This window comes from Staurois parvus, unplaced genomic scaffold, assembly GCF_062004578.1.
Source record: "Staurois parvus isolate SC_StPar_1 unplaced genomic scaffold, SC_StPar_1.0 ptg001098l, whole genome shotgun sequence".
Classification (NCBI taxonomy): Eukaryota; Metazoa; Chordata; class Amphibia; order Anura; family Ranidae; genus Staurois; species Staurois parvus.
Genome location: NW_028318894.1, coordinates 1,134,835 through 1,162,712, shown reverse-complemented (window position 1 = coordinate 1,162,712; position 27,878 = coordinate 1,134,835). Strand labels below are relative to the sequence as shown.

The following is a 27,878-nucleotide window of genomic DNA, read 5'->3' as shown; positions in this document are numbered from 1 at the left end:
TATAACAGAAACAAAGAAAAACGTGGGGTTTTTTTTCCAAAATTTTTGTTCTTCTTTTGGGAAGAAAATTAAGCCATTGTATACAACTGTCATGTGACCTGCACTATATACTCTATGTTGTACATTACATACTCCTGACCCCTGCACTATATACTCTATGTTGTATATTACATACTCCTGACCCCTGCGCTATATACTCTGTTGTACATTTCATACTCCGGACCCCTGCGCTATATACTCTATGTTGTACATTACATAATCCTGACCCCTGAAGTATATACTCTATGTTGTACATTCCATACTCCTGACCCCTGCACTATATACTCTATGTTGTATATTACATACTCCTGACCCCTACACTATATACTCTGTTGTACATTCCATACTCTTGACCCCTGCGCTATATACTCTGTTGTACATTACATAGTCCTGACCCCTGCACTATATACTCTGTGTTGTACATTACATACTCCTGACCCCTGCACTATATACTCTATGTTGTACATTCAATAGTCCTGACTTCTGCTCTCACCCCTCCCCCCACTGCTATATATACACATAATATGGATTCTCTTTTGTTCCCCCCATTTCCTCCCAGCTGGACATTTTATATCGGATGATGTGATTGGAGCACAGACTTTTACATGGTGATAATAATGTGATAACATCCTCCAACTTTGGACCCTTAAACAGAAAGTGATAATGAGGGAGGAGTCAATACCCCAATGATGGTGGTCTTCAGGATCAGTCCAGTCTTCATCTTGGTTGTTCTCCCCCCATCCTCACTCTCTGACCTCTGGTGGGGCTCAGCCCCGCTGTTCTTCATGACTAAATCATGGACTAAATAAGGAAGTGCAGTACTTCTTGTGTTGGGAAGATGGCGATGAGTGATAGAGGGGGTGGGGACCCTCGTCCTATAATCCCCTCATCACTGTCCCTCCTATAAAACACAGTTCTGGTTGTTTCCTCACTCTCTGACTAAGGTCCATGAATAAAGAAATGACCTGGTAGGAGATCAGAGGAGCCATTTCCTAGTTCCCTTGAGGGTGGAATTGTAAGCTCCTCAGAGACCAAGCTGCCTGATGTGGGCGGAGTCCTGGTTTGGGGGAACCAATCAGCTCCTGTCTAGTAATCCTCTTTGTCTTTGTATTTTAGTCCATGGCCGGGAGATGAGGAAAACCTCCGAGGATTGTCTCACTTTGTCTCCAGACTGGAAAGTAGAAGATGAGGACATCACACAGTATAGTCCAGGAGAAAACCCGGCTCCCTCCAATGTCCATCCGGCACCACCCAGTGTAGATGGACCATCGGATTCCTCGTATCCTGAGGAACCTCAGACTGTGCGGGACCGGGCCGGCCTTCCAACAGGGAAGAGCTTCTCCTGTACTGAGTGCGGGAAGGGATTCTGTTCTAAATCCGGTCTTAATGTGCATAAAAGATCTCACACGGGAGAGAAGCCGTATTCCTGTGCTGAGTGTGGGAAATGTTTTTCAGACAAGTCTAATTTGTACAGGCATCAGAAATCTCACACGGGGGAGAAGCCATATTCCTGTCCTGAATGTGGGAAATGTTTTTCAGAGAAGTCCAGTCTGCACAAACATCAGAGATCTCACACAGGGGAGAAGCCGTATTCCTGTCCCGAGTGTGAAAAATGTTTTTCACTGAAGCGCATTCTTTACATCCATCAGAGATCTCACACGGGGGAGAAACTGTATTCTTGTCCTGAGTGCGGGAAATGTTTTTCAGAGAAGTCCCATCTTTACAGACATCAGAGATCTCACACGGGGGAAAAGCCGTATTCCTGTCCTGAGTGTGGGAAATGTTATTCATTGAAGTCCAGTCTGCACACACATCAGAGATTTCACACGGGGGAAAAGCCATATTCCTGTCCTGAGTGCGGGAAATGTTTTTCACAGAAGTCCCATCTTTATAGTCATAAGAGATGTCACACAGGAGAGAAGCCGTATTTCTGTCCTGAGTGCGGGAAATGTTTTTCAGATAAGTCCAGTCTTTCCAAACATCAGAGATCTCACACGGGGGACAAGCCGTATTCCTGTCCTGAGTGCGGGAAATGTTTTTTAGATAAGTCCCATCTTTACACACATCAGAGATCTCACACAGGGGAGAAGCCGTATTCCTGCCCTGAGTGTGGGAAATGTTTTTCAGTGAAGTCCAGTCTTTACAGACATCAGAGATCTCACACTGGGCAAAAGCCGTATTCCTGTCCTGAGTGAGGGAAATGTTCCTCACTGAAGTCCTATGTTTCTGTACATCAGGGGTCCCACACAACCCTGGAGGTGTATTAGTGCCTTGAGTGCGGGAAATGTCTTCTAGATGAATGTTGCTGGACATCCCAGCTCTCATGTGGGGAAGAAGCACACCCTGATATACACCTCAGATATACTCCATGGCTGATCTTCATCATGGAAGAAACAGTTCATAAGGAGATCAGAGGTCCCCAAAGACATGGCTGAAGTGTGGGACCGGGTCAGCCATTGATATCAGGAGAAGAATAAAAATGGAGTCCTGCCCTGTGATTGGCTGAGTACATTTGTGGTGGGAGATTTCACAAACACTGGAGGTCTATTATTCATACTTTGTGGACAAATGTTCCAAGCACTCATTAGGCCCACAGTTGGAGGTGAGGATAATACTTGCATGGTGGGGATCACTGAAGAGGTGGGTGGTAATAAAATGTCCCAATTCTAGAAGAGTGACTGATGGTGTACACATGGAAGCAATGGAATTGTGTGTATACCGGGAATGAAGGAGTGATTGGTGAATGGACATATTGGGACTTTCCCGTGTCTTTCTCCATACATGTTTCTTCTTGTATGTTTCCCGTGATACAAATGTCTGTGTATATGATCGGCACATGATGGTCTGTCTATGACAAACGTTTTATTGATCTGATCATTTCCATGGTGATTGTGGACACATTGTGATTGGTTGATGGGGGATGGAAAGCACAGAGAGCAGGAAGTAGAGCGCCATCCTTTCTCCCTTTCTCTATTCCTAGTTCAGATTTGTAGCAGAAATCCCCAACATGTAGCAATACACGGACAATTGATATCAGACAATGAGGCCGAGGAAGGCCAATCATGAAGCTGGGGGTGGTGCAGCATAGACTGGAACAGGGTCCTCCAGGAGTGCAGCTCACACTGCAGGCAGAACTCCTCCTACTGGGACATTCAGGCTTCACACAGCTACAGCTGCACTCCCGGGACTGCCACGCCTGGACTGTATATGGGGCGGGTGTGGAGGGATGAGGAGCAGGGATTGGCTATACATGTCTCTATTTATCCCTCTATAATCCCACACGGCAGAGATCGGGATTCATTTTTATTTGCTTTCTAGCTCCCTTCTTTTCTTTCCGCCCTCCCTTCTCCCCCTCCCCTCTTCTCCCTTCCTCTCCCCCCTTCCTTCCAACCCATCCCTCCCTTCTTCCCCCTTCTTAAGCCCTCTTCTGTATTCCTATTCCTTTGTCTTTCTTTTATGTCCCTTTGTACATTTGTAGGATGTATAGATGTTGATGTGATCCCCGGTCTCCTCACTGCAACACACATTGGAGAGCAGAACCCAGCAATGCTCTATGTACATCATCTGCAATGTCTATCCAGTCATTAATGTCATCTGTTCTCCCTGTTTGTAACACCCAAATGACTTGATGTTTTCTTTTTTTTTATTGACATAAAACCCAATAAATATTTCTTTAAAAAAAAAAACAAGTTCCCAATGATGGTAAAAATTATTGTAGGCCCAAAATATCTATCACACTAGTAAAGAATACAATTCCAGTATCTATCCCGCCATTTGTAGACGCTGCAACTTTCACAGAAAACGATTCATTTACACGGATTGGGATTTTATTTTTAGCAAAGACACGGAGCAGAATACATTCTGGACAAAATTTATGACGAAATTTTAATATTTTTTTTGCTGGACATGATTAACCCCTTGCCCTCCAGAGGATTTACCCCCTTCCTGACCACGCCTCTTTTTGATATTCGGTGCTGCACTAATTCCACTGATAATTGCGCGGTCATGCAATGCTGCACCCACATCCTTTTTTCACACAAATAGAGCTTTCTTTTGGTGGTATTTGATCACCTGTGCGCTTTTTATTTTTCGCGCTATAAACAAAAAAAGACTTAAAATTTTGAAGAAAAACAAAATTGTTTACTTTCAGCTATAAAAAATATATAGTAAACTCAAAGTTAGTCATAAATTTAGCCCAAAATGTATTCTCCATGTTTTCAGTGAAAAATCCCAGTAAGTGTATATTGATTGCTTTGTGTGATGTTATAGCGTCTACAAACTATGGTATAAATACTGCAATTTACGCCATTTTTTGCTATACAGCACTGCGCTAGTTTAATGGACAATTGCGCGGTCATGCAATACGGTACATAAATGAAATTTACGTCTTTTTGAGCTTTCTTTCCGTGGTATTTGATCACCTGTGCAATATTTATTTTTGGTGCTATAAACAAAAAAAATTTTGAAAAAAATAAAATTTTCTCATTTCTGTCATAAAAATATTAAAAAATACTAAAATATTCTGCTACATGTTTTTGGTTAAAAATAATCCCAATAATTGTATATTGATTGCTTTGTGTGATAGTTATATCGTCTACAAACTATGGGAGAGATAATGGAATTTACAGCTTTTACTTTCTGACTGCTCATCACATTTCTTGAGGTGATAAAATAACAGAGGAGTACAAACACCCCCAAATGACCCCTTTTCAGAAAGTAGACACCCTAAGCTATCTGCTGAGAGGCATATTGAGTCCATGGAAGATTTTTTTTTATTTCCACAAGTTTCTGGAAAATTACAAAAACGTTTTTTACACAAAGTTGTCATTTAAATTATATGTTTCTCACACAAGCCATGGGTATATGTGGAATTACACCCCAAAATACATTCTGCTACTTCTACTGAGTATGGGGATACCACATGTGTGAGACTTTTTGGGAGCCTAGCCACATACAGGAACCTGAAATCCAATGACCACTTTGAAAGCCTGAAGGTGCGTAACTTCCTCATTACACTTCCTCACTACCTATCACAGTTTCGGAGGCCCTGACATGCCAGGATAGCACCAAACCCCCCCAAATGACCCCTTTCTGGAAAGTAGACACCCCAAGGAATTTAAAAAGAGGCATGGGGAGTATTTTGCAGATCTCATTTTTTCTCAAAAGGTTTTGAAATATAAAAAAAAATAGAAACATTTCATTTGTTTTTTTTCTTCAATCTTCAAAAACTTATGGTAGCAAATGAGATCTACACTACCGGACGCTTCTCGGGGCAGCAGTTCCTCTGAGCTCCACAAGGTGGGGATCTCACTTCTACCCAGACAGGAAGTCTCTATGGAAGACAGATAAGAAGTGATGTCCGGTACAGACAGGAAGTGCCGTCAGGTACAGACAGGAAGTGATGTCAGGTACAGGCAGGAAGTGACCTGAAATAAAGACAATGTTCCGTGTGGCACAAAGAAAAAGAGACATCGGTGGAAGTAGCAGCAGAGGAGGTAATAAGATGGTATTTACTATTTACACCCAGTAACCCCTTATCATGTCCATCCTCTTCCTCCATAGTCATATCCATCCTCTTCCTCCATAGCCATGTCTGTCCTCTTCCTCCATAGCCATGTCCATCCTCTTCCTCCATAGTCATGTCCGTCCTCTTCCTCCATAGTCACGTCCATCCTCTTCCCCCATAGTCACGTCCATCCTCTTCCCCCATAGTCACTGTGACGTCTTTTATCTCCAGCAGATGATGATACACACATATATAGTGTGGGGACCCAGATGAACCCCTTCAGGGGGAGGAGTTGATGATAATATATTTGCTCCCAAAGCTGGCCTACATGGTTCAGTTTTATCGTTCAGCCAGCGGGATGAGAGAAAAAAATATTATTATTATTATTATACAGGATTTATGGCACCAACAGTTTGCTCAGCGCTTTACAATATAATGGGAGACAATACAGCAACAATACAGTTCAATACAAGAGGGATAGGAGGGTCCTGATCCTGGGAGCTTACAATCTAGGAGGGAGGAGCTAGTGCTACAAAAGGTAGTAACTGTGGGGGATGGACTGGTAGGAGGAGTAGAAGATTCCAGTATTAGCTGAGGGCAGGATAGGCTTCCCTGAAGCGATAGATTTTTAGAGATCACCTAAAAGTGAGCAGAGTAGGCGATAGTCTGATAAATTGGGGTAGAGAGTTCCAGAGGATGGGAGAAGTCCTGGAGATGAGCATGGGAGGAGGAGACAAGGGAGCTAGAGAGCAGAAGGTCTGCTCTCTAGCAGGAGAGGAGAGCGAGGAGAGGAGAGTACGGTTTGGGTGATATTTAGAGACAAGATTGGTGATGTAATTTGGGGCGGAGTTATAAATGGCTTTATATGTTATTGTTAATGTTTTGCATTTTATCCGTTGGGCAATGGGAAGCCAGTGGAGGGATTGGCAGAGAGGGGTGGAGGACACTGAATGGAGGCCAGTGGAAGGATTTGCAGAGAGGGATGGAGGACACTGAGTGGAGGCCAGTGGAGGGATTGGCAGAGAGGGGTGGAGGACACTGAATGGAGGCCAGTGGAGGGATTGGCAGAGAGGGGTGGAGGACACTGAGTGGAGGCCAGTGGAGGGATTGGCAGAGAGGGGTGGAGGACACTGAATGGAGGCCAGTGGAGGGATTGGCAGAGAGGGGTGGCAGATACAGAACGGTTAGTAAGGTGGATGAGTCTGGCAGCAGCATTCATAATAGACTGAAGAGGGGATAGCCTGCGATGAGGTCGGCCAATGAGGAGGGAGTTACAATAGTCAAGGCGAGATATAACAAGGGAGTGAATAAGTTGCTTAGTGGTTTCCGAGGTTAGGAACGGGCGTATCTTGGGGATGTTGCGGAGGTGAAGTCTACAAGATTTGGACAGTGATTGGATCTGGGGCTGATGGACAGATGGGAGTCTAGGATTACACCTAGTACCCTGGCATGATGGGAGGGACTGATGATTGTGTTATTGATCTTGATGGAGAAGTCAGGGGAGGGGGCACGGGCTGGAGGGAATACTAAGAGCTCAGTTTTGGAAAGATTGAGTTTGTGGAAGTGGAGTGACATCCATGCTGATATGTCACTTAGTAGGTTAGTAAATGCGAGAGGAGACTGAAGGGGCGAGGTGAGGAGGAGACTGAAGGGGCGAGGTGAGGAGGAGACTGAAGCGGCGAGGTGAGGAGGAGACTGAAGGGGTGAGGTGAGGAGGAGACTGAAGGGGCGAGGTAAGGGGTAGAAAGATAGATTTGTGTGTCATCAGCACAGAGATGGTACTTAAAGCCGTGGGAGTTTATCAAGTGACCAAGGGAGGAGGTGTAGATGGAGAAGAGAAGGGGTCTAAGGACAGAGCCTTGATGGACCTCTACAGAAATAGGAACTGAGGGAGAGGTGGCAGCATTATAGGTAATGCTGATGAAGCGCTGTGATAGGTAGGAGGAGAACCAGGAGAGAGCAGAGTCTCGGAGGCCAAGAGAGTGGAGTTTTTTGAGGAGGAGGGGATGGTAAACAGTATCAAAAGCCGCAGAGAGGTTAAGTAGTAAGAGTACGGAGTAGTCGTCATTGGTTGGGATGAGTACGGAGTAGTGGCCATTGGTTGGGATGAGAACGGAGTAGTGGTCATTGGTTGGGAATAGTACGGAGTAGTGGCCATCGGTTGGGATGAGTGCGGAGTAGTGGCCATCGGTTGGGATGAGTACGGAGTAGTGACCATTGGTTGGGATGAGTACGGAGTAGTGGTCATTGGTTGTGATGAGTACGGAGTAGTCGCCATTGGTTGGGATGAGTACGGAGTAGTGGCCATTGGTTGGGATGAGAACGGAGAAGTGGTCATTGGTTGGGAATAGTACGGAGTAGTGGTCATTGGTTCGGATGAGTAAGAAGTAGTGGCCATCGGTTGGGATGAGTGCGGAGTAGTGGCCATCGGTTGGGATGAGTACGGAGTAGTGACCATTGGTTGGGATGAGTACGGAGTAGTGGTCATTGGTTGGGATGAGTACGGAGTAGTGGTCATTGGTTGGGATGAGTACGGAGTAGTGACCATCGGTTGGGATGAGTACGGAGTAGTGACCATCGGTTGGGATGAGTACGGAGTAGTGACCATCGGTTGGGATGAGTACGGAGTAGTGACCATCGGTTGGGATGAGTACGGAGTAGTGGTCATTGGTTGGGATGAGTACGGAGTAGTGGTCATTGGTTGGGATGAGTACGGAGTAGTGACCATTGGTTGGGATGAGTACGGAGTAGTGGCCATCGGTTGGGATGAGTACGGAGTAGTAGCCATTGGTTGGGATGAGTACGGAGTAGTGGCCATTGGTTGGGATTAGTATGGAGTAGTGGCCATTGGTTGGGGTGAGTCCGGAGTAGTGGTCATTGGTTTTAGCAGTTAGTAGATCATTAGTGAGGTTTAGTAGGGCGGTGTCAGTGGAGTGTAGTGAGTGAAAGCCAGACTGTAAAGGGTGAAGAAGGTTGTTGTCGGTGAGGTGGGAGCTCAGGCGATTGCAGACTAAGCATTCTAGGAGTTTAGAGGTAAATGGCAGCAGGGAGATGGGTCTTAAGTTGTTCAGGTTGGTGGGGTCCAGGGAGGGCTTTTTAAGTATGGGAATGATGTGCACATGCTTTAGAGGGGAGGGGAAGGCACCAGTAGAGAGGGAAAGATTGAAGATGTGAGTGAGGGAGCATAGGATGGAAGAAGAGGGTGACCGTAGTAGTTGTGAGGGGACAGGATCCAGGGGGCAGGTAGTGAGACGGGCTTCTGAGAAACCTTAGTGACCTCTTCGGTAGTAGAAGGTCAAAAGAGGAAAGTGTTGAGGGAGGTTTAGTATAAGGTATGCTAAGTGGGATGGATGTCTGTGCAGTGGTGATGCCCCTACGAATTGCATCAATCTTGTTTTTGAAATGATTTGCAATCTCATGAGCAGTGAGTGGCGTACTGGGTGGAGGTGGAGAAAGTAGAGAGTTAAAAGTAGAGAAGAGACGACAAGGACTGGATGACAAGGTATTAATAAGAGTGACAAAGTCGTCTTGTTTGGCAGCATGGAGGGAGGAATTGTATGTGAAGAAAGCAGATTTATATCGGGTGAATGCTTGCTGGGATTCGGTTTTACGCCACAATCGCTCCAGTGCACGACTATGTCTCCTAAGATTTCTGGTGTCATCAGTCTGCCCGCGGATGTAATGGTCGGGGCCTGATGCTTTGTGTTGTTAGAGGAGCAAGTGAGTCTAATGTGGATGAAATGGAACTGTTGTAGACAGCAGTGGCCAGGTAAGGGCAGGACAGGGGAGAGATTCTGTCATAGAGTTGGTCAGTTGCAGAGTGGAAAGGAGCCGGGTTCAAGTTGTGAAGGTTTCTGCAGGTAATTGTTTGCTGCTTGGAGGGATAGGTGTTTGAAGATGAGGAGACTGTGAAGGTGATGAGATTGTGATCAGAGAGAGGAAAGGGGGTGTTTGTGAGGTTGTAGGGAGTGCAAAGATGGGAGAAAACAAGGTCTAATGTATTCCCATCAGAGTGAGCGGAGGACGGTGTCCACTGCATTAAGGAAAAAGATGAGGTTAGGTTGCAGAGTTGGGATGTAGCCGGGTTGTCAACATTAATAGGGATGTTAAAATCTCTGAGAATGATAGCGGGTAGTTCAGAGGAGAGAAAGTAGGGTAGCCAGGCAGAGAAGTCATCAAGAAAGCGGGACACGGGTCCAGGAGGCCGATAGATCACTGCAATCCTCGTAGAAATGGGAGAAAACAGCCGGATGCAGTGAGTCTGGAAAGAAGAGAAGGCTAGAGAGGGAGGGTTAGGGGGGACTTCAAAGGTGCTCAGTGGGGATAGAAGCAAACCAACCCCACCACCTTTCCGACCACTGGGTCTGGGTGAGTGGACAAAAAGGTCATGGAAGGAAATAGAAGCGATCCCCCCATCCACACATTGGAGGTGGATGGGGGAATCCTCCCCGCTGCACTCTTGTATTCTGACAATGGGGGGTTCCTCCACTCTCAGAATACACAGATCAGCACTGAAGCTATTGGCTGCAGCCGCTGGGGGAGTGGCTTTTATCCGGCAGTGGCCACACATGGATGGAAATGTGAGCGATCCCTGCTGAACCAGCTGAATTTCCATGGATTCTATGAATCCTATGACATCACACTGACATCACAGCTCCTCCTCCCAATGTCCCTCCATCCAGAGTCAGAGAATCCTATGACATCACACTGACCTCACAGCTCCTCCTCCCAATGTCCCTCCATCCAGAGTCAGAGAATCCTATGACATCACACTGACCTCACAGCTCCTCCTCCCAATGTTCCTCCATCTGGCTTTTTTCTGATGCTCTTAGGATGTGGGGTCCCTTGGTATCCTCACATGTAAAGTGGGACTGTTGGTCCTGCGTTGTATGTAATGACATCAGAATGCTGCAACAAGCCTATACCCTGCGTAGTGTGGGGGTCCTGTGGGGGGGAATTATACCTCAGCCTGAAGTGGGGCTTTAATAAAATGGAGACCTGAATGGAGAGGTGAGGAGGATTCTGGGAATATCATTTGATGTGACTATTTGTGTTCAGATGTAGAGTTTTCCTCCTGTGAAGTCTGGAGATCATATGACATCACATTGCCTCCACCTCCCTCCCTGATAGAAGAGAGAAAGAAGAAGAAGATTCTAGAAGTCACCAGAGAGATCACTGAGCTGCTGACAGGAGAGGTGAGCGGTGCCGGGAATTCTGGGACATTCTCCAGTAACAGACAAGGGATGTGTCTGGATGGTGACTGTATCATTGTGTGTGTCAGGTTCCTATAAGGTGTCAGGGTGTCACTGTCTATTTCTCCATGGAGGAGTGGGAGTATTTAGAAGGACACAAGGATCTCTACAAGGACGTCATGATGGACAATCAGCCGCCCCTCACATCACCGGGTAAGAGGAGACTTTATTGTAAAGGAGAGAGCAGTACGGAGGATCCACCTAGATCCCCCATCATCTGATAAACACATAGAAACAATGGATTCAGTCAGTGTGTGTGTTTCCTACAGATGGATCCAGTCATGGGAACCCACCAGAGAGATGTCCCCGTCCTCTGTATTCCCGGGATTCCACACAGGAAGGTCACACCATCCCTCACCATCATCAGGTAGATGATGACAATTATTGGTAGTTGTGATTTATACACAGCATGTTTGTTATAATGAATGTTTTATTATATCTTTCAGAGTGGAATCCTCGGGGATGATAATATTGATGTTAAAGAAGAGTATAAAGAGGAGGATGAGGAGTATGGAGTGATGGAGGAGTTTTCAGAAGGACACAAGGATATGATGGAGCCACCTAATACCAGGAACCCACCAGAGAGATTTCCCCGTCCTCTGTATTCCCGGGATTCCACACAGGAAGGTCACACCATCCCTCACTATTACAAGGTTGGTGGGGTGGAGCATCTAGAACATGGACTTGTAGGAGGGATGTGTGAATTTTTTGATGTGATATTTTCTCTCATTTCCTTGATTTAGAGTGGAGATCCAATCGATATAGAATTTGAGGTGAAAGCAGAAGAAGAAGAGGCGTATGTGAGGGATGATCAGCAGTCTATGGAGGAGGATGGAATAACGGGGACATTTATAGAGGAGGACACTCCTACAGAGATCAGCACAGGTGGGTCATGAACACTAAATCCATTCCTCCACCCATACTGCTCACTGATTGGTCCAGAGTAGGGCGGGGACTGGGTGATATCAGCCTGTAATCCCCTGGTCACTTTCCTGAGCTGTGTTCCCCGTCCTGTATTCCTGGATTTCTCTCGGATAATCTTCCTTCTCTGTGCTGAAGACACAATTTATGTATCTAGACTGGATTTATGGAGGTTCTGGGGTTCAGCTGGCAGCAAAATGTTGATTTTTCCTATAAGCATTGCATAATGTAGGCACCCAGGACATGTGACTGGGGTCTCCTGCCTTGTGCCTGACTCCTCCAGGGGACCTTCTCTGTTATCTGCTGGCTGTGCCGGGTGGAGGGATATGTCTGTAGTGTCTCAGACCCAAGTCACTGAGTGCAGTCTCAGGAGATGGGAGGCAGCGGTGTGGGACCTACATAGTTACATAGTTAGTCTGGCTGAAAAAAGACATCCATCTAGTTTTACCATTAAAAATAAAAGTTATAATCCGACACCCACAGCTGATCCACCAGAAGGCAAAAACCCAGCAAAGCACGATCCAATCTGCTCCTGCAGAGGAAAAAATTCCTTCCTGACACCCCGAGAGGCAATCGGATATTCCCTGGATCAACGTTCCCTATAAATGTTATATCCAGTTATATTCTGTGTATCCAAGAAAGAATCCAGGACTTTCCTACAGCAACCCCCCCTTATGTATTATACATGGAGATCATATCCCCCCCTTATGTATTATACATGGTGATCATATCCCCCCCTTATGTAATATACATGGAGATCATATCCCCCCTTATGTATTATACATGAAGATCATATCCCCCCTTATGTATTATACATTGAGATCATATCCCCCCCTTATGTATTATACATGGAGATCATATCCCCCCTTATGTATTATACATGGAGATCATATCCCCCCTTATGTATTATACATGGAGATCATATCCCCCCTTATGTATTCTGCATGGAGATCATATCCCCCCTTATGTATTATACATGGTGATCATATCCCCCCCTTATGTATTATACATGGTGATCATATCCCCCCTTATGTATTCTGCATGGAGATCATATCCCCCCTTATGTATTATACAAGGAGATCATATCCCCCCTTATGTATTATACATGGAGATCATATCCCCCCTTATGTATTATACATGGAGATCATATCCCCCCCTTGTGTAATATACATGGAGATCATATCCCCCCTTATGTATTATATATGGAGATCATATCCCCCCTTATGTATTATACATGGAGATCATATCCCCCCCTTATGTATTATACATGGAGATCATATCCCCCCTTATGTATTATACATGGAGATCATATCCCCCCTTATGTATTATATATGGAGATCATATCCCCCCTTATGTATTATACATGGAGATCATATCCCCCCTTATGTATTATACATGGAGATCATATCCCCCTTATGTATTATACATGGAGATCATATCCCCCTTATGTATTATACATGGAGATCATATCCCCCCCTTATGTATTATACATGGAGATCATATCCCCCTTATGTATTATACATGGAGATCATATCCCCCTTATGTATTATACATGGAGATCATATCCCCCTTATGTATTATACATGGAGATCATATCCCCCCCTTATGTATTATACATGGAGATCATATCCCCCTTATGTATTATACATGGAGATCATATCCCCCTTATGTATTATACATGGAGATCATATCCCCCCTTATGTATTATACATGGAGATCATATCCCCCCTTATGTATTATACATGGAGATCATATCCCCCCTTATGTATTATATATGGAGATCATATCCCCCCTTATGTATTATACATGGAGATCATATCCCCCCTTATGTATTATACATGGAGATCATATCCCCCTTATGTATTATACATGGAGATCATATCCCCCTTATGTATTATACATGGAGATCATATCCCCCTTATGTATTATACATGGAGATCATATCCCCCCCTTATGTATTATACATGGAGATCATATCCCCCTTATGTATTATACATGGAGATCATATCCCCCTTATGTATTATACATGGAGATCATATCCCCCTTATGTATTATACATGGAGATCATATCCCCCTTATGTATTATACATGGAGATCATATCCCCCCTTATGTATTATACATGGTGATCATATCCCCCCCTTATGTATTATACATGGTGATCATATCCCCCCTTATGTATTCTGCATGGAGATCATATCCCCCCTTAGGTATTATACAAGGAGATCATATCCCCCCTTATGTATTATACATGGAGATCATATCCCCCCTTATGTATTATACATGGAGATCATATCCCCCCCTTGTGTAATATACATGGAGATCATATCCCCCCTTATGTATTATACATGGAGATCATATCCCCCCTTATGTATTATACATGGAGATCATATCCCCCCTTATGTATTATACATGGAGATCATATCCCCCCCTTGTGTAATATACATGGAGATCATATCCCCCCTTATGTATTATATATGGAGATCATATCCCCCCTTATGTATTATACATGGAGATCATATCCCCCCTTATGTATTATACATGGAGATCATATCCCCCCTTATGTATTATATATGGAGATCATATCCCCCCTTATGTATTATACATGGAGATCATATCCCCCCTTATGTATTATACATGGAGATCATATCCCCCCTTATGTATTCTGCATGGAGATCATATCCCCCCTTATGTATTATACATGGTGATCATATCCCCCCCTTATGTATTATACATGGTGATCATATCCCCCCTTATGTATTCTGCATGGAGATCATATCCCCCCTTATGTATTATACATGGAGATCATATCCCCCCCTTATGTATTATACATGGAGATCATATCCCCCCTTATGTATTTTACATGGTGATCATATCCCCCCCTTATGTATTATACATGGAGATCATATCCCCCTTATGTATTATACATGGAGATCATATCCCCCCTTATGTATTATACATGGAGATCATATCCCCCTTATGTATTATACATGGAGATCATATCCCCCCTTATGTATTATACATGGAGATCATATCCCCCTTATGTATTATACATGGAGATCATATCCCCCTTATGTATTATACATGGAGATCATATCCCCCTTATGTATTATACATGGAGATCATATCCCCCCCTTATGTATTATACATGGAGATCATATCCCCCTTATGTATTATACATGGAGATCATATCCCCCTTATGTATTATACATGGAGATCATATCCCCCCTTATGTATTATACATGGTGATCATATCCCCCCCTTATGTATTATACATGGTGATCATATCCCCCCTTATGTATTATACATGGAGATCATATCCCCCCTTATGTATTATACATGGAGATCATATCCCCCCTTATGTATTATATATGGAGATCATATCCCCCCTTATGTATTATACATGGAGATCATATCCCCCCTTATGTATTATACATGGAGATCATATCCCCCTTATGTATTATACATGGAGATCATATCCCCCTTATGTATTATACATGGAGATCATATCCCCCTTATGTATTATACATGGAGATCATATCCCCCCCTTATGTATTATACATGGAGATCATATCCCCCTTATGTATTATACATGGAGATCATATCCCCCTTATGTATTATACATGGAGATCATATCCCCCTTATGTATTATACATGGAGATCATATCCCCCTTATGTATTATACATGGAGATCATATCCCCCCTTATGTATTATACATGGTGATCATATCCCCCCCTTATGTATTATACATGGTGATCATATCCCCCCTTATGTATTCTGCATGGAGATCATATCCCCCCTTATGTATTATACAAGGAGATCATATCCCCCCTTATGTATTATACATGGAGATCATATCCCCCCTTATGTATTATACATGGAGATCATATCCCCCCCTTGTGTAATATACATGGAGATCATATCCCCCCTTATGTATTATACATGGAGATCATATCCCCCCTTATGTATTATACATGGAGATCATATCCCCCCTTATGTATTATACATGGAGATCATATCCCCCCCTTGTGTAATATACATGGAGATCATATCCCCCCTTATGTATTATATATGGAGATCATATCCCCCCTTATGTATTATACATGGAGATCATATCCCCCCTTATGTATTATACATGGAGATCATATCCCCCCTTATGTATTATATATGGAGATCATATCCCCCCTTATGTATTATACATGGAGATCATATCCCCCCTTATGTATTATACATGGAGATCATATCCCCCCTTATGTATTCTGCATGGAGATCATATCCCCCCTTATGTATTATACATGGTGATCATATCCCCCCCTTATGTATTATACATGGTGATCATATCCCCCCTTATGTATTCTGCATGGAGATCATATCCCCCCTTATGTATTATACATGGAGATCATATCCCCCCCTTATGTATTATACATGGAGATCATATCCCCCCTTATGTATTATACATGGTGATCATATCCCCCCCTTATGTATTATACATGGTGATCATATCCCCCCTTATGTATTCTGCATGGAGATCATATCCCCCCTTATGTATTATACAAGGAGATCATATCCCCCCTTATGTATTATACATGGAGATCATATCCCCCCTTATGTATTATACATGGAGATCATATCCCCCCCTTGTGTAATATACATGGAGATCATATCCCCCCTTATGTATTATATATGGAGATCATATCCCCCCTTATGTATTATACATGGAGATCATATCCCCCCCTTATGTATTATACATGGAGATCATATCCCCCCTTATGTATTATACATGGAGATCATATCCCCCCTTATGTATTATATATGGAGATCATATCCCCCTTATGTATTATACATGGAGATCATATCCCCCCTTATGTATTATACATGGAGATCATATCCCCCTTATGTATTATACATGGAGATCATATCCCCCCTTATGTATTATACATGGAGATCATATCCCCCCCTTATGTATTATACATGGAGATCATATCCCCCCTTATGTATTATACATGGAGATCATATCCCCCCCTTATGTATTATACATGGAGATCATATCCCCCCCTTATGTATTATACATGGAGATCATATCCCCCCTTATGTATTATACATGGAGATCATATCCCCCTTATGTATTATACATGGAGATCATATCCCCCCTTATGTATTATACATGGAGATCATATCCCCCCTTATGTATTATACATGGAGATCATATCCCCCCTTAATCTCCTCTTCTCAGTAGAGAATACATTCAGTTCCTCTAATCTTTCCTCATAGCTGATCTCCTCCATGCCTCATATCAGTATGGTTGCCCTTCTCTGTACTTCCTCCAGTTCCCCAATGTTCTTTTTGTGAATTGGAGCCCAAAACTGAACTGCATATTCCAGATGAGGTATTACTAATGATTTGTACCGGGGGGGAGGGGGTGATATCTCTCTCTCTGGAGTCTATACCTCTCCTAATACAAGAGAGGATTTTGCTCACTTTAGAACCCGCAGCTTTGCATTGCTGCCATTATTAAGCTTGTGATCTACTAGAACCCCCAGATCCTTCTCCACCAATGACCCCCCCTCAGATCCTTCTCCTCCACTGACCCCTACCCCTCCAGCTTCTTCTCCACAATTGCCCCCCAGATTCTTCTCCATCATTGACCTTCCCAATTCTTCTCCACCACTGATCCCCCAAATCCTTCTCCCCCATTGTCCCTTAGATCATTTTCCACCATTGCCCCCCCCTGATTTTTCTACACCATTGACCCCCCCAGTTGTACCCCCCTAGTATGTATGATGCATATTCTTAGCCCCCCAAGTGCAGAGCCTTACATTTATCACCATTAGCCCTCATTGGCCCCATAGCCCCCCAATTACACAGAGCATTGAGGTCGGCTTGTAAATTGGAGACATCCTGTAAGGACGTTATTCCCCGGCACAGCTTGGTGTCATCTGCAAAGACTGGAATGGGATTTATAATCTCACACCCCATATTGTTTATATATATATATATTAATAAGTAAGGGGCCCAACACTGAACCCTGGGGTACCCCACTAATAACACTGAACCTTGGGGTACCCCACTAATAACACTGATCCCTGGGGTACCCCACTAATAACACTGAACCTTGGGGTACCCCACTGATAACACTGAACCTTGGGGTACCCCACTAATAACACTGACCCTTGGGGTACCCCACTAATAACACTGAACCTTGGGGTACCCCACTAATAACACTGAACCTTGGGGTACCTCACTAATAACACTGAACCCTGGGGTACCCCACTAATAAAACTGAACCTTGGGGTACCCCACTAATAACACTGAACCCTGGGGTACCCCACTAATGACACTGAGCCTAGGGGTACCCCACTAATAACACTGAACCCTGGGGTACCCCACTAATAAAACTGAACCTTGGGGTACCCCACTAATAACACTGAACCTTGGGGTACACCACTAATAACACTGAACCTTGGGGTACACCACTAATAACACTTAACCTTGGGGTACCCCACTAACCCCTTCCATACCGGGCACTTTAACCCCCTTCCTGCCCAGGCCAATTTTCAGGTTTCAGCGCTCTCACACTTTGAATAACAATTGCGCGGTCATACAACACTGTACCCAAATGAAAATTTGGGGGATATCTGTACTGTCCTGAACTTGGGGGATATCTGTACCATCCTGACATTTGGGGGATATCTGTACCGTCCTGAAATTTGGGGGATATCTGTACTGTTCTGACATTTGGGGGATATCTGTACTGTTCTGACATTTGGGGGATATCTGTACCATCCTGACATTTGGGGGATATCTGTACCGTCCTGACATTTGGGGGATATCTGTACCGTCCTGACATTTGGAGGATATCTGTACTGTCCTGACATTTGGGGGATATCTGTACTGTCCTGACATTTGGGGGATATCTGTACCGTCCTGACATTTGGGGGATATCTGTACCGTTCTGACATTTGGGGGATATCTGTACCGTACTGACATTTGGGGGATATCTGTACCGTCCTGACATTTGGGGGATATCTGTACCGTTCTGACATTTGGGGGATATCTGTACCGTCCTGACATTTGGGGGATATCTGTACCGTCCTGACATTTGGGGGATATCTGTACCGTCCTGAAATTTGGGGGATTTCTGTACTGTCCTGACATTTGGGGGGATATCTGTACTGTCCTGAAATTTGGGGGATATCTGTACTGTCCTGACATTTGGGGGATATCTGTTCTGTCCTGACATTTGGGGGATATCTGTACTGTCCTGACATTTGGGGGATATCTGTACCGTTCTGACATTTGGGGGATATCTGTACTGTTCTGACATTCTTGGACCTCAAGAAATGAGATTGACTGTCAGTACTTCAGGATTGATCAATTTTCAGATATCTCCCATAGTTTGTGAACTCTATAACTTCCCTTCAGACTAAATCATAAATCCTAATTTGGGTTATTTTCACCAAAGACATGTAGCAGAATACATCTCGGACTAAATTTATAAAGAACAATTATTTATTTGAAAACTTTTATAACAGAAACAAAGAAAAACTTGGGGTTTTTTTTCATAATTTTTGGTTATTTTTTGGAAAGAAAATTAAGCCATCCATTGTATACAACTGTCATGTGACTTGTAGTGATTGGGCACAGCAGATCACATGGTACTGACAACGGGGCTGGTACACAGATCTGTCATTGGCCGTGTCTGAGATACGTGGCCGGTGACAGATCGTGTGGCTCTGCGGGCATGCAAACTGCACATGCTTGGAAGGACACCATACGGCTTCCACCCAGAGGGACGATGTGCTTGCCTGGCCACCATCTGGCCATAGGCCGGGCAGAAACACTGAGCCTTGGGGTACCCCACTAATAACACTGAACCTTGGGTAACCCCACTGATGACACTGAACCTTGGGGTACACTACTGATGACACTGAACCTTGGGGTACACTACTAATAACACTGAACTTTGGGGTCCCCCACTAATCACACTGAACCTTGGGGTACCCCGCTAACAATGAACCTTGGGGTACACCACTGATGACACTGAGCCTTGGGGTACACCACTGATGACACTGAACCTTGGGGAACCCCACTAATAACTCTGAACCTTGGGGTACCCCACTAATAACACTGAACCTTGGGGTACACCACTGACACCCCTAGACCATTCAGAGTATGAATCATTAACTCTCTGAATACGATCTTTTAGCCAGTTTTCTATCCATTTACATTCAGATTTCTCCACCCATAGACTTTACCTTACACATTAGCCATGTGGGGAACTGTGTCCAAGTATACCACGTCCACCACCACCCCTCTGTCCAAGTATACCACGTCCACCACCACCCCTCTGTCCAAGTATACCACGTCCACCACCACCCCTCTGTTCAAGTATACCACATCCACCGCCACCCCTCTGTTCAAGTATACCACATCCACCGCCACCCCTCTGTTTAAGTATAGCACGTCCACAGCCACCCCTTTGTCCAAGTATACCACGTCCACCGCCATCCCTCTGTCCAGGTATACCACATCCACCACCACCCCTCTGTCCAAGTATACCACGTCCACTGCCACCCCCCTGTCCAAGTATATCACGTCCACCGCCACCCCTCTGTCCAAGTATACCATGTCCACAGCCACCCCTCTGTCTGAGTATGCCACGCCCACCACCAGCCCTCTGTCCAAGTATACCACGTCCACCGCCACCCCTCTGTCCGAGTATACCATGTCCACAGCCACCCCTCTGTCCGAGTATACCACACCCACCACCAGCCCTCTGTCCATGTGTGCCATGCCCACCGCCAGCCCTCTGTCCGAGTATGCCACGCCCACCGCCAGCCCTCTGTCCGAGTATAACACGCCCACCGCCACCCCTCTGTCCGAGTATATCACGTCCACCGCCACCCCTCTGTCCAAGGATTTGCTCACCTCCAATCTAACCTGTTTCTTGATGGTTTAATCCCAGCTCACCTCTACATGTTGTCTACAGTAAACTTTTAAGCTTCTACTGATTACAGAATACTAATACTGTGAGTCCTGACCCTTATACTATATAACTTGTACATTACGTACTCCTGACCCCTGCACTATATACTCTATGTTGTACATTACATACTCCTGACCCCTGCACTATATACACTATGTTGTACATTACACACTCCTGACCCCTGCACTATATACTCTATGTTGTACATTACATACTCCTGACCCCTGCACTGTATACTCTTTGTTGTACATTACATCCTCCTGACCCCTGCACTATATACTCCGTTGTACATTACATACTCCTGACCCCTGCACTATATACTCTGTTGTACATTACATACTCCTGACCCCTGCACTATATACTCTATGTTGTACATTACATACTCCTGACCCTTGCACTATATACTCTATGTTGTACATTACATACTCCTGACCCCTGCACTATATACTCTGTTGTAAATTACATACTCCTGACCCCTGCACTATATACTCTATGTTGTACATTACATCCTCCTGACCCCTGCACTATATACTCTATGTTGTACATTACATACTCCTGACCCCTGCACTATATACTCTTTGTTGTACATTACATACTCCTGACTTCTGCTCTCCCTCCTCCCCCCACTGCTATATATACACATAATATGGGTTCTCATTTGTTCCCCCCATTTCCTCCCAGCTGGACATTTTATATCGGATGATGTGATTGGAGCACAGACTTTTACATGGTGATAATAATGTTATAACATCCTCCAACTTTGGACCCTTAAACAGAAAATGATAATGAGGGAGGAGTCAATACCCCAATGATGGTGGTCTTCAGGATCAGTCCAGTCTTCATCTTGGTTGTTCTCCCCCCATCCTCACTCTCTGACCTCTGGTGGGGCTCAGCCCCGCTGTTCTTCATGACTAAATCATGGACTAAATCAGGAAGTGCAGTACTTCTTGTGTTGGGAAGATGGCGATGAGTGATAGAGGGGGTGGGGACCCTCGTCCTATAATCCCCTCATCACTGTCCCTCCTATAAAAGACAGTTCTGGTTGTTTCCTCACTCTCTGACTAAGGTCCATGAATAAAGAAATGACCTGGTAGGAGATCAGAGGAGCCATTTCCTAGTTCCCTTGAGGGTGGAATTGTAAGCTCCTCAGAGACCAAGCTGCCTGATGTGGGCGGAGTCCTGGTTTGGGGAACCAATCAGCTCCTGTCTAGTAATCCTCTTTGTCTTTGTATTTTAGTCCATGGCCGGGAGATGAGGAAAACCTCCGAGGATTGTCTCACTTTGTCTCCAGACTGGAAAGTAGAAGATGAGGACATCACACAGTATAGTCCAGGAGAAAACCCGGCTCCCTCCAATGTCCATCCGGCACCACCCAGTGTAGATGGACCATCGGATTCCTCGTATCCTGAGGAACCTCAGACTGTGCGGGATCGGGCCGGCCTTCCAACAGGGAAGAGATTCTCCTGTACTGAGTGCGGGAAGGGTTTCCATTATATATCCCATTTTAATGTGCATAAAAGATCTCACACGGGGGAGAAGCCGTATTCCTGTCCTGAGTGCGGGAAATGTTTTTCAGAGAAGTCCAGTCTTTACAAACATCAGAGATCTCACACAGGGGAGAAGCCGTATTCCTGTTCTGAGTGCGGAAAATGTTTTTCAACAAAGTCCTATCTATACAGACATCAGAGATTTCACACGGGTGAGAAGCCGTATTCCTGTTCTGAGTGCGGGAAATGTTTTTCAGAGAAGTCCCATCTTTATAGACATCAGAGATCTCACACGGGGGAGAAGCCTTATTCTTGTCCTGAGTGCGGGAAATGTTTTTCAAGGAAGTCCCATCTTTACAGGCATCAGAGATCTCACACGGAGGAGAAGGCATGTTCCTGTCCTGAGTGTGGGAAATGTTTTACAAGGAAGTCCAATCTTTACACACACCAGCGATCTCACACGGGGGAGAAGCCATATTCCTGTCCTGAGTGTGGGAAATGTTTTTCAGGGAAGTACAGTCTTTACATACATCAGAGATCTCACACAGGTGAGAAGCCGTATTCCTGTCCTGAGTGCGGGAAATGTTTTTCAATGAATTCCCATCTTTACAGACATCAGAGGTCTCACACGAGCGAGAAGCCATATTCCTGTCCTGAGTGTGGGAAATTTTTTTCAGAGAAGTCCAGTCTTTACACACATCAGAGATCTCATACGGGGAAGAAGCCGTATTCCTGTCCTGAGTGTGGGAAATGTTTTTCAGAGAAGTCCAGTCTTTCCAAACATCAGAGATCTCACATGGAGGAGAAGCTACTTTCCTGTCCTGAGTGAAGGAAATGTTCCTCACTCAAGTACATTCTTCCTGTACATCAGGGGTCCCACACAACCCTGGAGGTGTATTAGTGCCTTGAGTGCGGGAAATGTCTTCTAGATGAATGTTGCTGGACATCCCAGCTCTCATGTGGGGAAGAAGCACACCCTGATATACACCTCAGATATACTCCATGGCTGATCTTTATCATGGAAGAAACAGTTCATAAGGAGATGAGAGGCCCCCAAAGACATGGATGAAGTGCAGTAAATGTCGGGGTGCAGAGTGGTCAGTAGATCCTGGAAATGAAGGACACAACTTCAGCCCTTCTTGGGTGTCGGAGTTGCGTTTCCTGATAATGATATAGCGGGTTACAGAGCTAGAAGCCGGGAGAGCCCAGATCTCGTTATCGGGGAACTTTACACAGACAACAAGAACTTCTGAAGTTGATGTCCTTCATTTCAAGGCTCTACAGAACAGTGGTGACCCCGAAGCGTCTCTCTGTCTTCAGTCCATCCTTCTCCCATCCCCCAACAGGAGGGAAGGAGAACTCCGCCCCAAACTAGGGGGGAACTTTCCTCTCATTTCCCTTTGCTTCTGTGTGGGTTTGGGTGGTTGGAGGAGTGCGGCACGAGAGGGAACACAGCTTGTTGTTCTATGTCTACATATGGGGTCTGGGTAGAGGGGATCCACCGGAAGATATTTCTATTTGATTTTGTGCAAATCGTTTCTGTTTTCACTTTGAAGGGCGATATTATGTGTGGTTTGTAAAAGGGATTGGCCCAATAGTTACCACCCCACTTAGAGAATAGATGAACTAATATGACCAGCATTCATTCAGCCATGTCACATGTTGGTCTTATTTTATTTCACACAGTGATTTCCTATGATCATTGGCTCCATCTAGTGGCCATAATGTATTAAACGGTTTTTGCTGAGTGAGGCATTTTGGAACCAATACCTCACTATGGCCACTAGTTGGAGCTACATTTATGAGCACTAGATATTAATGAACATACATTGAATAAAACCTCAGGATTAAACCAACCATTGATTTTAAACAAAAAAAAAACCCTATTTGTCCCTTAGATGTTGCTAAGAATCAGTAATTAGCTCCACCTACTATATGAAAGGGTTCATAGTTCACTCACTTTTGCTTTGTGCCTACTAACTGGTTTGTTGTACATACAAGATGTTCCCGTGGGATGTGAATGCTGGTATCTATGCACACATTTCTTGTTTATAGAAATCACAGAAGTCACTATCCTGTTGTATTTTTGTTATGACGCGCCATGGAGAAGTTTACTGAAATCTCTATTCTGTATTCTGATTGGTGCTTTATGGAAACCGCCTGAAATATGCCGCATTCTCATTTATTACTTAAAGCTTGATGAATAATAAAGAAGTCACATTTTGCATCACACATCTAGATGTCTGACTTGCATTATTCCCAAAGTACTTTGAACTGGATGTTTGTATGGAGGAGGAGGCCGGCATAAATTGATGTTCCTGACAGAAGTGGGATAGGATCGGCCATCGGAGGTAAGTGAGCATTTTTTGTCTTCCTTTGCCCTGATTGCCCCCTATCTCCACCAAGCCTCTGTGCTGCGGTAGCACGAGCAATTGTCCGCTGGAGCTTTGGGAGCTCGTGGGGTTAAACAGAACCTAGGTTGATGTATAAGAAATGTGTGTATGTCCTCCATACAATCATACAGAGTAGTGTGTTCAGTGATTATGTACGCTTGTAACTAGAGAAACTGTTCAGTAGATGTATTCTAAGTCTCTGTAGGACTGTGAGACGCCCCATCTACTCAGCGAGGAAATTTCTCCATTGACCTTGAAGCACTTGTGCAGTTGAGGAGAATTTTGTCGGAGATCTACGTGAGTTCAGTCCAGCTTCACCCGGCACAAAGAGTCATCAGCGGGACAGAAACACATAGGCCAGCTCACATAATATTGCTTCTTTGCTTTGCAGTGATGATGGGAAACTCCCAAGGTAAGGGGAAGTACCCAGACCCTCCGGAGCCACCGTGTAAAGTAATCAGAGGAAGAAAACTGTTAAAGAAATTTACTAAGGAAGACGGATCATCTCTAGAAAAATCCCAACTACCAGCTAATGAGACATGTAAAGAATATGTTACCTGAGTGTCACCTTGGGATTGTTGTCTTGTCCCATGAGTGGACAGTCTGGTGGGGTGGAGTTCAACCATGGGGAGTGCCAGTCCTTTTCCCAGAGATGGGGACAATGATGATTTTCACATGGATATGATAAAGGGGATATGTTTAGGGGATAAAACTGACTTTTCCTATTTTGGTCCAGATCCTGAGTGGGATATGAAATATATGAGAGGGGGAGCATTGAATTGGTTGAAGTATGGCCCAGGATATAAGTACCCGACACCAATCCCTTCTGCCCCAGTAGCTAAACACAGTAATAATCCTTTTTATGGCACTTTGACGCCTGCCACTGCGCTTCCTGATTATATTCAGCTGTATACTCCGCTCCCTAAGGATGAGGATTATTTGTTGTCACATAATCGGAGGAGACATGCATTACACTCTGCCCCAGCCCAAGAGTCTCTCACTGATAAAGGAGTCCATTTGGCAGTGATCGGTGGTGATGGGGAAGATTCTTCGGAAGAAGAGTCAGGTTGAAGTTTATCAATGCGTGAAATTAATAAAGAGTGGAAAGAAACAAAAGTTACATTGGGAAGGACATTAGACCAGATGCAGCAAACTGTGACTGCTCCGTTGCCCAGGACCAAGATGGAAAAAAGTAAAAAAGGCAAGGTAGTAAGCAAGGCAATGAAATCAGGAGGACAGACATCCATGTTACAAGAGCAGACAGTACAGGAGAGGGACGCAGCAAGTGAGATGTCAGAAGATTCAGCAGAAGAGGTGAGTTGGCCGGAGCAGGATAATTCAGAAGAATTTGGTAAGTATCATATGACATCCAGAAAAGACACAGAAGACGACGAGGGAGCCACCCAAGCTTACCCTTCCATCATTGTGGGATGTGATGTGGTGATAGAGCCAATGGAAATGAATGACGTTAATGGAATTATAAAGGGTTGTCCTGATCCTCGGAAAACCCCACTGCTGACATTAACTACTTGAAAAGAGCAACTCAGGGGCAACAATGTTCACATTAGGATAATCATCGATGGAATTTTGGGATATGATATGGAATCAGGTTGGGATTGGACCAACGTGCTGGTATTTATGAGCTTCATGAACCATTTAAACTGGCTGTGGAATATGAGTGGAGAACTACCATGTCGGGAACAGATGTGGATGGAGTTGGCTGCAGAAATGCAGAGGTTGTGGAAAGATAAGCAGTCACTAGATACAGCAGTTGCTTGTAAGCAGAGCAGCAAGGAATCAACTATGGAGTTCCTAAAAAGATTTAAGAAGGTCTGGAAAGAAGAGGCAGGATGAAATCTGATAACACCAGAGTTAGGAATTATATATACAGTGGGGATCGAAAGTTTGGGCACCCCAGCTAAAAATTTGTATTAATGTGCATAAAGATGCCAAGGAAAGATGGAAAAATCTCCAAAAGGCATCAAATTACAGATTAGACATTCTTATAATATGTCAACAAAAGTTAGATTTTATTTCCATCATTTACACTTTCAGAATAACAGAAAACAAAAAAAAAGCGTCTGCAAAAGTTTGGGCCCCCTGCAGAATTTATAGCATGCACTGCCCCCTTTGCTAAGCTGAGACCTGCCAGTGTCATGGATTGTTCTCAATCATCGTCTGGGAAGACCAGGTGATGTCAGTCTCAAAGGTTTTAAATGCCCAGACTCATCTGACCTTGCCCCAACAATCAGCGCCATGGGTTCTTCTAAGCAGTTGTCTAGAAAACTGAAACTGAAAATAGTTGACGCTCACAAAGCTGGAGAAGGCTATAAGAAGATAGCAAAGCGTTTTCAAATGTCAATATCCTCTGTTCGGAATGTAATTAAGAAATGGCAGTCATCAGGAACAGTGGAAGTTAAAGCAAGATCTGGAAGACCAAGAAAAATATCAGACAGAACAGCTCGCAGGATTGTGAGAAAAACAATTCAAAACCCACGTTTGACTGCACGATCTCTCCAGAAAGATCTGGCAGACACTGGAGTTGTGGTACACTATTCCACTATAAAGAGATACTTGTACAAATATGGTCTTCATGGAAGAGTCATCAGAAGAAAACCTCTTCTATGTCCTCACCACAAAAATCATCGTTTGAACTTTGCAAATGAACATATATACAAGCCTGATGCATTTTGGAAACAAGTTCTGTGGACCGATGAGGTTAAAATTGAACTTTTTGGCTGGAATGAGCAAAGGTACGTTTGGAGAAGAAGGGGCACAGAATTTAATGAAAAGAACCTCTGTCCAACTGTGAAGCATGGGGTTGGATCAATCATGCTTTGGGGTTGTGTTGCAGCCAGTGGCACAGGGAACATCTCACGAGTAGAAGGAAAAATGGATTCAATAAAATTTCAGCAAATTTTGGATGGTAACTTGATGCCATCTGTGAAAAAGCTGAAGTTAAAGAGAGGATGGCTTCTACAAATGGATAATGATCCTAAACACACCTGGAAATCCACGGGGGATTACATCAAGAGGCGTAAACTGAAGGTTTTGCCATGGCCTTCACAATCTCCTGACCTCAACATCATTGAAAATCTATGGATAGACCTTAAAAGAGCAGTGCGTGACAGACAGCCCAGAAATCTCAAAGAACTGGAAGACTTTTGTAAGGAAGAATGGGCAAAGATACCTCAAACAAGAATTGAAAGACTCTTGGCTGGCTACAAAAAGCGTTTACAAGCTGTGATACTTGCCAAAGGGGGCAGTACAAGATATTAACTCTGCAGGGTGCCCA

At 44.4% G+C, this 27,878-nt stretch overlaps 1 protein-coding gene across 1 annotated transcript in view; it reads left to right on the top strand.

The window, feature by feature from the left end:
* Window positions 1-1,059: 1,059 nt before the first annotated feature.
* LOC149440285 (uncharacterized) overlaps window positions 1,060-27,878 on the top strand; it is a 43,628-nt gene continuing 16,809 nt past the window's right edge. The window contains 2 exon segments of the mRNA XM_089658840.1: window positions 1,060-2,186; window positions 21,811-23,015. Coding sequence (XP_089514966.1) covers window positions 1,170-2,186; window positions 21,811-23,015 — 2,222 coding nt within the window. The 5' untranslated portion in view covers window positions 1,060-1,169.